At 35.6% G+C, this 8,991-nt stretch overlaps 1 protein-coding gene across 1 annotated transcript; it reads left to right on the top strand.

Moving 5' to 3' along the window:
• On the top strand, positions 1 to 6,372 carry LOC120067344 (ubiquitin-conjugating enzyme E2-17 kDa-like). Its single transcript, XM_039018912.1, has 5 exons — positions 1 to 87; positions 219 to 314; positions 1,480 to 1,607; positions 4,929 to 5,033; positions 6,018 to 6,372. The coding sequence occupies exons 2-5, from the start codon at positions 245 to 247 to the stop codon at positions 6,159 to 6,161; spliced, it is 447 nt and encodes a 148-aa protein (XP_038874840.1). The 5' UTR covers positions 1 to 87; positions 219 to 244; the 3' UTR covers positions 6,162 to 6,372.
• The last annotated feature ends 2,619 nt before the right edge of the window (positions 6,373 to 8,991 follow it).

The raw sequence follows: 8,991 nt of genomic DNA, 5'->3' as shown, positions 1-8,991 counted from the left end.
TATATAAAGTGGTTTTTGTAAAAAATGTAAATCCTCTCTTTTTTTTTTCTCTCAGGCAAAACAACAAACACGCAGGAGGATCTCAAGGTGAGCTTTCTTTTTTTCTATTTCTTTCTTCTCTTCGCTTCGCTGCTTGTATTTTCTGCTGTATTCATTCATTCATTCCTTTGTTTTCTTCTATTCTTTCTCTGTGATTCTCAACTCCAAACGATCTGTAGAGGTTCAACACTTTTGGATTTTGGTGATGGCTTCGAAGCGGATCTTGAAAGAGCTCAAGGATCTCCAGAAGGATCCTCCTACGTCTTGCAGTGCAGGTTTCTTCTCTTTCTCCTTCTCATCAACTATTTCCTGCCTGATTTCCACTGCTGGTATTAGAACAATTCAATATCTATTTGTTTGATTTATGTTTTCTGGAAAACTGGAACGAGTTCTGTTCGGTGTTTATGATCTTCCTTCTAGTCCTTGTTTTAGTGTTTTTTTTAGCGCGAGTGAGCGAGGATAGATCGTGTTATTCTACGTCTTTAGCTTTGGACATTAATTGAGAGTTCTGATCTTTGATTTGTCCTTAAACAGTGCTGTATTTGCTACGGGATCATAGTAATACGCTAATTAGTACTAGCATATGATCCTTATGCATGTTTGCGATTGTGCAGATGATAAATCTATAAGTTTGGCTCGGGTATCGTATTTGTATGAATACTATTGCTGAGCTTGTTGCCAGTTTCCGTGTATATTCTTGTAGGTTTAAAATTAAACCTCTTTCTATTCTTACTCATTGATTTCAAGAATAATACCAAACAGATAGAAGAAAGAATGAGTCAGAGGGAAATCTTTCTGTATTTCATTGCCAAATATAATCGCAGCAGTTTCCAAGAGTATTTATGGACAAGATAACTCTCCAACTGATATGACTAATGCATAATCTTTCTCTAACTAATATGGACGCATCAAACAGAATTTCAAAAGTAGAATATTAAGAACAAGTAAATTTAAGTTAAAATTTCATTTATTATTTAATTTAACGTAAATATATTTGAAATCTAATAGACCAACACTTGATCCGCTAACACTTCAAGTGAATGAAAAAAATACACCATTGATGTCGTTATAGGTTAAATAATAGATATAAAAATGAATGCTAGGAATAAAATAATATATGAAAGTATATGTTGGTCTTATCCAAAAAAGCTTTTATCACCCTCCAAATTTCTTATTGGGGATCTTATCCAAAATAAAAAATAAAAATTCTTACTGGGGAATAAGAACCAACTTTGATCTTACTGATAAATCTATAGTGCAATTCTATGCACCATGACCTTCTTCATTAGTGGAACTGTCGAGTAAGTTTTGTGCTTTTTCATCTTTTTTAATTGAAGAATTTATGTTGATTATTTTGTACTTCAGTTGGCATAACTAATCACTAATGGTTATAGAATTGTGTTCACTTGATTTAATAGTCTGTTCAATGAAAATCTCTAGGCCCAGTAGCTGAAGACATGTTCCATTGGCAAGCAACAATTATGGGCCCTCCTGACAGTCCTTATGCAGGAGGAGTGTTTCTTGTCAACATTCATTTCCCTCCAGATTATCCGTTTAAACCACCCAAGGTACTTACAATTGATATGCTCCATTTACATGACATCTCTCTTTATGAAGAATACGAAGATCTCTACCCAACTGAAATTACAAGAAAACCAAAAAACTTGACATAACATCTCGTTAAGGGAAATTATAAACCTAACCTCACACAAGGAACTTGCTAAAATGTTTCCCTTACACGACTCTTAAAGAAACCTCCTTGAAGAACTTTTTAGAGTTTTCCCCTAAGAAATAAAATTTCTAATTATCTGCATCCTTTAGCATTTTTTTTTTTTAAATTATATCAAGTGAGCTAATGGACAGTTGTTCTGTCCCTACTAATGCATCCTTTAGTGTGGTTTCCCTTTGGCTTTGTTCTGCTTTTCACTTGGAATTGGTGATAAAATAGCCTCTTGTTTCTTTAAATAATCTAGAAGACTAAACCACAAAGAATTGTAGAGGCTTCCTTTTTCTTTTCACTTAGAAATGGTGTTAAAATAACCTCTGGTTTCTTCAAAATAATCTAAAAGACCATCCCACGAAGAATCCTTTTGACTGCTGATTGAAATCTAACTTCCCCAAGTTCCAAAGGGAGAAAAATCCATGCTTTCCTCACGCTTTGCTTTGCAGTATCCCCAAAACCAGCAGCTTCTTCTGCGTGAGGAATTGCCAAGTTCTCCTTTTCCAAGTCTTCTCTTTGGAATAAAAATCCGAGCCTTTCATTAATGCTAGAACCTCCTCATTCTTTTCCTCTTCTGTCTCCGTAGAAATTTCGTCCTCAACTTAAGAACTCCCTAGTACTTATCTGTATGCTTCAATGTATTCAAACTATTTTTGTTTGATCTTTTAGAGACAAAATGCGAACCATTTACATCGTTAGATGTTTCGGATAAATTTTTAATAGTGCCATTTTGATTTTTTTTGCTGTTTATATAATATAGTTTCACCATGTATTTAAAATCAAGAAGAAAGAGAAAAGAGAGTTTTCCATTCAATGAGCCTGGTAAGCCGGCAAACATGTAAACTATTTAACAATTTTGCCTTGAGATCAAACATTGATTTATCTGAGCAATCTTTCACTTTTTTACTGTAAATGCTTTGAGTCATCGTTCAAAATTGAACTATTGCTATGAGTCCCCTCCGCATCTTTCCGCCACGTGCACATACACACACCACCACCACCACCACCACACATTGTGGGGTGGGGGTGGGCAAGAAATTTGGAGAAATACTGAAAAATAAAAATTATGCAGAATGAAATTATATTAAATGGTTAGAACCTATTGTTCAACATGGAATCTCATTTACTAAATAGATGCGAATGAGCTAAAACTAATATTGCATAGATTAATTGCATTTGCAGTGGTATGTTGCTTTCAAAGTGTTTTCGGTTCTACTTCTCATTAATGGCACTCCTAGAGTAGAATTTCTTGCAATTTTGGATAACAGACATACCTACGCCCCCTCCCTGTCTCAGTGACTAATATTCTTGGGATGGGAGACTAATTAACAAAGGAGTCCATAATTTTCCTGTTTGAAGTAGTCCCAAGCAGGGGGAGCCAGAGACATCAAGTTTTGGTCAGTCATTTTGAAGATGACAGAGTTGCTTTTGCTTTGAAATGTTGGAAATCGGGAAAATTTATCAAGATCCTTCCTTTTTTTAAGGTGGTTTTTGGCTTAAGTGTAACATGGAATCTTCCACAAGTTTGAATTCGTTGGCTGAAACTTGGCCTCTGAATTACCTTGGCTTTCCCCTCAGTATTTGTCCCAGGAACATAAGGCCAATTGCAACTAACCATGGAAATGCTCCAAGTAATTAGTGGAGGATTGCAAGGGTTGGCGACCTAACAAAATGGCAAAGTGGCATTTGGGATTTCTCTTTGAATTGCCAGCAAACTTGGCAAAGTGGCATTTGGGATTTCTCTTTGAAATTTGTACTCTTTGGCATCACCTAATTGCCAGCGAACTTGGTAATGATCATTTGCGGTAATTCAACCGCTCTAAGTACCTAAAAAGTGTCGAAAGTCCCTCTTTCTCTATAGCTTATGCAAGGACTTGGTTTGGCGGATGAATGAATGTTCTTTCCAGTGGTGGTGGATGGATGTTAAATTTAGGGAGTACCCTGTGGCCATTGGAATCTTTCCTGGAACTTATGAAAGTTGATGTTGAAGAAATAGGCTTTCCAATGTCTGACCAAACTCTGAAGAAGATAGAGTGAAGTGAGCTGAGTTCAGGGTTAATTTCCTGTAAATAGACATGAACCAGAGAAGTAAAACTCTTATCCTTTGTAGGTAAAACACAGCAATGCAAGATCACCTTTTGATCCTCTGCACCTTTGCCTCTTGATTTTGGAATGAACCGTTTTGGGTGTTTGGTTAGGGTGGTCTCCGGAACACCCAAGGACTTCCATGTGCAGTCGATTTAGAGTTTAGGTTTGGCTACCCTTTTAAACCCAAAAAAAAAAAAAAAAAAAGGCCCAAGTTGTCCTAGGGGTTCTATGGCCATGCTTATAGCTATTCTTTCCAAAGCTGGATGTAGAGGAATCCTTGCATCTCGAAGAACAGAGGTAGACATTTTGAAGCCATTGGGATCTTATAAGATTTTTGGGCTACTTAAGTTCTCTTTTAATTATAACCTTAGGTTACTGATTAGATAACTAGGATTCCATAAACGCTTTGGCTTTGCCCTTGGTTGGTACCTTGTCTTCCTAACTAATGCCCGTTATAATCAATCTTTCAAAATGAATAGTTTTCTTGTAAAAAAGGACATAGTTTGGAGCTAAAATTACCAAACTAAATGCAAAACCATCAACTCATCTACACTGTTTTAAGTATGCATCACCATTGTCATTTTCTCATTTTTGGCGATGAATAATTCAATTTCCCCCTCATACATTACAGAACTTTATGTTACTAGCTTTATCATTCTATTAGGCTGATGGAGAATTATCAAATTATAATGAGTATTATGACCGAAAACTGACTCCCCTCCACACCCAATCGTTTTGTTTTGGGTTGGTCATAGATGAGTCATACGGTGGATTCATTCATTGATTCAATGCCCAAGATAATTCATGTTAAGTTTCGATATTTAACCCATTGGAATTTGAAAGTAAAGTTTCAATTTTGTATGTTTGTTTTTCCAATCGATACTGATCTTCGTCATGTTAATTACAGATCTCACTCACATACTTTTTTGTGTTATGTTATACCATGTTACTTGTTGCTGATTTGAGAACTTGCATATTCACTTATAAATGTTTATCCCTAGGTTTATTACTTAAGTTTATTCACTCAATTCCTCATAATATGTAATTGGAAGCTAAAGTTGAATCCATTTAACTCATACAGGTTGCATTCAGAACAAAGGTCTTTCATCCCAATATCAACAGCAACGGTAGCATATGCCTTGACATACTTAAGGAACAGTGGAGTCCTGCACTAACCATTTCCAAGGTTGTCACTCTTTGCATAAAGGGGATTCATAAGGGGGGGAAAATACTTATTGCAATTTTGATTCATACATTGATAACTTAATTAAGATTGACATGCATTGTCTATTTCTGACTTTCGACCTGCTGTCTCATCTCGTCCAGCCTGTCATTTTGGATGGGTTGTTAGGATATAGCCCTGTTACTGCTGAACAGAACTTTTGGGCCAATTTTTCTGGATCAACTAGTGGGTAGTATAGGAAAAATCCTTACCACTTGGTGGAGTTAGCTCCATTTGGAATTACTTTCAAAGTGCATAAAAACATTAGTTTTTACTCATAAAATCACATTTTTAAGCATTTGGTGGAACGTCATTCCAAATAGTCTCTTATTTGCTTTAGGTTAGGGATCATCCAGAGACAGGATTGGCATCTGAAAATATTACTTATTAGTATACCACTCTTAGTCTGTCTTAGTTATATTTCTGAAGATTGGTGAGATTAGTTTTATTCCACACTATGGTATACTCTAGACATGAATCTAACTTGTAACATTGATTAGGATGTTCTTCAATAACAATACCTTTGATGAGGAACATTTTGGTATGCACAGATTATCCAATGAAATTAATTAGACAAAAAATATCAAGTGGATGCTATCGATGTTCGTTTCTGTAATCCCTGAATCATGTTAATCATTTTCCTGCCTATATTATCTCTGATAATCATTTTCCTGCCTATATTATCTCTGATGGGAACATGCTGGTATCTTTAGGGAATCTAATTCTAATTACCTCTTTATTTCATGCATTATGGCCTTCTATTACTACTTTCCATGGCATTGGTTAGTTTTAGTGTACAACATTTTGCTCAGAATTGATCTGAGAATGGTTTGGCTTGGTTCTCTAAACTGAGACATCTTGTTTTCATCCATTCAATACAACACATTGATTATACATTGATATAACTGGCTATATATTTGAAGCATATGGTTATGTTTTGTGCCCCAGGTGTTACTTTCGATCTGCTCGCTGCTAACGGACCCGAATCCTGATGATCCTTTGGTGCCAGAGATTGCGCACATGTACAAGACTGACAGAAGCAAGTACGAGGCAACCGCCAGAAGCTGGACCCAGAAGTATGCTATGGGTTAGTGCGCTGCTTTGCTTAGTGTTAGAGGAGGGCTTCTTTCCCAAATGGCTTTTACTTTGAATTATATCTTTGAATCTGTCTCTTTTATCCAATGGGGTTTAGGTATGTTTCCCTCCTGAAAACGCTGCCTGTTCTAAACTTGTTTGTATGGATAAACAAATTTATCTTTAATCTTGAGAGTTTATTCCAATAAAACCCTATCTTGAACCTGAACCTACCCAATGCCGTTGATGGAAAAATCTATGGTCAATTAGTACAATGGGTTAAACGAAATAATGTCTCAAGTGAGCCATTTGGATTGGAAAGCTTTTCTAAACATACAAGCAATGTCTTCTTGATGTTTGTGTGGGATGTGTTTTGATTTTGTTTTTTGTTTTTTGTTTTTTTTGTTTTCCTTGTTCTCATGATTTGTCTTACCAAATCATATGAGAACGTCATAGAGGGAATTTTTAGATGGTTTGATTTTCTAAGGTCTCGTTTGGTAACCACTTGATTTTTTTTTTTTTTTTAAAAAAATTTAAAGTATGTCTATTTCTTCTACATATCCTACAATGATTTGTATCTTTCTTTAAGTACAATAGTTGAATTCTTTGTCAAATTTTAAAAAACAAGTTTTTTTTATTATTATTATTCTTTTAGTTTCAAAACTTGAATTGATTTTTTAAACTATTGGTAAAAAAATAAATAACAAAGAAGAAATTTAGAGGTGGAAGTAGTATTAATAGACTTAATGTTTAAAAATTAAAAAAAATCAAATGATTATCAAATAGGTCTTAAGTTTTTGTTTGATAACTATTTGTTTCGGTTGGCAATTATTTTATTTTTGATTTTTTACTTTGGAAAATCAAGCTTACAATTGCTACTTCAACATGTAGTCTTAATTTCATTACCTATAAAAATCAAACTAAAATTTAGTATACCATGATGCCTAAATAGGTATCCAGTAAAGAAAACTGAACTGAAATTTCAAAACTAAATGTAATTTTTGAAAACTTAGGCTCCGATTGGGCATGAAGTTATATTTGGAAGTGACGTTGAAATGGTTAAAATCAGTTTTCTCCATATTAAAATCACTTTGCACACACATTCACTCAAAATTAATTCCACGTTTGATTTCACTTTTAGTTGTATTTTTATACTATTAAAATTTATTTTGAATGACAATATTTTTCAGAGATTTTGAAAATGACAAAAGTGATCTTAATTATTTTAGAATCACTTTCAAACATGTCATTAAACTTATAAATATTATTTTCACTTATAAGTTTTTATGTTTTTTATCCAATTTTCTACTAATGTTTTAGAAAATAGTCTTGAAAGAGAAAAAAAAGTATAGTTTTGACTAACACGTTTTTTTCTTTTTAGAATTTTAACTTTAAGTGTTTATTTAACAGAAAATGAAACCATGATTAAAAAATTGGAAAGATACAAACATAAGTTTTAAGAATAAAAAACTAAAAATGAAATTGTTATGGAATGGGGTATTGGTATTTGAAATTAACTTTATAGATATTATTTCTACTCATGGATTTTCTTTTATTTTATTATTCATTTTCTGGTGATGTTTTCAAAATGTAAAATTGAAATTATATTGTTTTTAAAAATATATATATATGAAAACGTGGTACTCGAAAAATATTATAGTTTTCTAATACTTATATTCTCTCTCTTATCTCCCAATTTTTAATAATCTCCCTAACCTCTTTTTTTATTGATTCACAAACCCGGTAGCCCGCCCAGAGTTTGACCTTCTCCGGTCCTGGAAGGAAAACCCACTGAGGATTCAGGACACAATACAAGAGAGAGATGGAGTCGTCTGGTTGCAACACGGAGGGGCGAAGCGGCTCGACCGATAGGGAGAGGGGCGTGTGCAATAGTTTTCTTTAAAAGAAACCACCCCACTCCCTGCACAGGGTTGTTCTAGACGGGCGATAGAGAGAGGTGGAAGGAAGACAACCTCTCATGCATTACCAGAAGGAGACAGCGCGAAGGCTAACTTCAGTGGTAGGTGCTGGGTAGCATTGGTTCTTGGCCTCGGGCAGTTGAATCACCAGCATCTCTTCCTCGTTTCACGAAAGCCAGAATCTTTCAGAAAATGGATTCCTATTCGAAGAGGCAACTTGGACAACTTCTCACGATGTTTGTCCGGAGTCCACTGTATTTAACCTTAACCATCAGCGAATGGTACTATTTAGAGCAAATTGGCAATGAGTGGGAACTCCTTTATTTGATGTAACTACTTGCCAAAGCTTGACTAATAAGGGCTCGACCAGCATGGTCCTAAGGATTATTTTAAATAGAAATAGGGAACTTTAGATCCTGGCCTTGGTAGAACTTGTCTTTGATTGGGATTTCGATTGATAGCACAGGTGAGAACACCCCTAATGGGCTCGCTTCACCGATCTCTATATAGATCGCCTCTCTTGTTGCCGAATCGAAGGGGCTTGGCTTGTACCAGGCTCTAAAAGTGGAATGAGGCTCGATGTAATTGAGCTCGACCTTTCTATTCCTCGGTAAGCAGACCGGGGGAGCATGGGGAGGGGCGTGGCAGTTCAAGTGAAAGTTTATTATACTAGTCCCACTAAGTATTAAACTGGCTGATACAGGTTAAGAGCATAAAGAGCCTCATTCCACTTGTCCAGCCCTCTTCACGAACTTGTACAATATCTTCTTGGTGGAAAGACGTACTACTTGCTTACCCAAGGCCCGGCTCCATAGTAACAAAGTGGAAAGTAGGCCCGCCCTCCTGTTCCCTCTACTACAGCTCCAACCGTGATTGATGAGTGGGTAGGTGCACCTCACCCGGGACCAGAGCATGTCGTGAAAGAAGCA

Source organism: Benincasa hispida, chromosome 12 (genome assembly GCF_009727055.1).
Source record: "Benincasa hispida cultivar B227 chromosome 12, ASM972705v1, whole genome shotgun sequence".
NCBI lineage: Eukaryota > Viridiplantae > Streptophyta > Magnoliopsida > Cucurbitales > Cucurbitaceae > Benincasa > Benincasa hispida.
Note: the sequence above shows the minus strand (reverse complement) of the source record. Positions and strands in the feature narration are given on the sequence as shown.

Bases quoted from the DNA above. Each gene is read 5' to 3' on its own strand.
- LOC120067344 (XM_039018912.1), top strand. From the start codon at position 245: ATGGCTTCGAAGCGGATCTTGAAAGAGCTCAAGGATCTCCAGAAGGAT. The intron at 1,608-4,928 runs GTACTTACAATT...TAACTCATACAG, and splicing joins ATCCGTTTAAACCACCCAAG to GTTGCATTCAGAACAAAGGT. The intron at 5,034-6,017 runs GTTGTCACTCTT...TTTGTGCCCCAG, and splicing joins CTGCACTAACCATTTCCAAG to GTGTTACTTTCGATCTGCTC.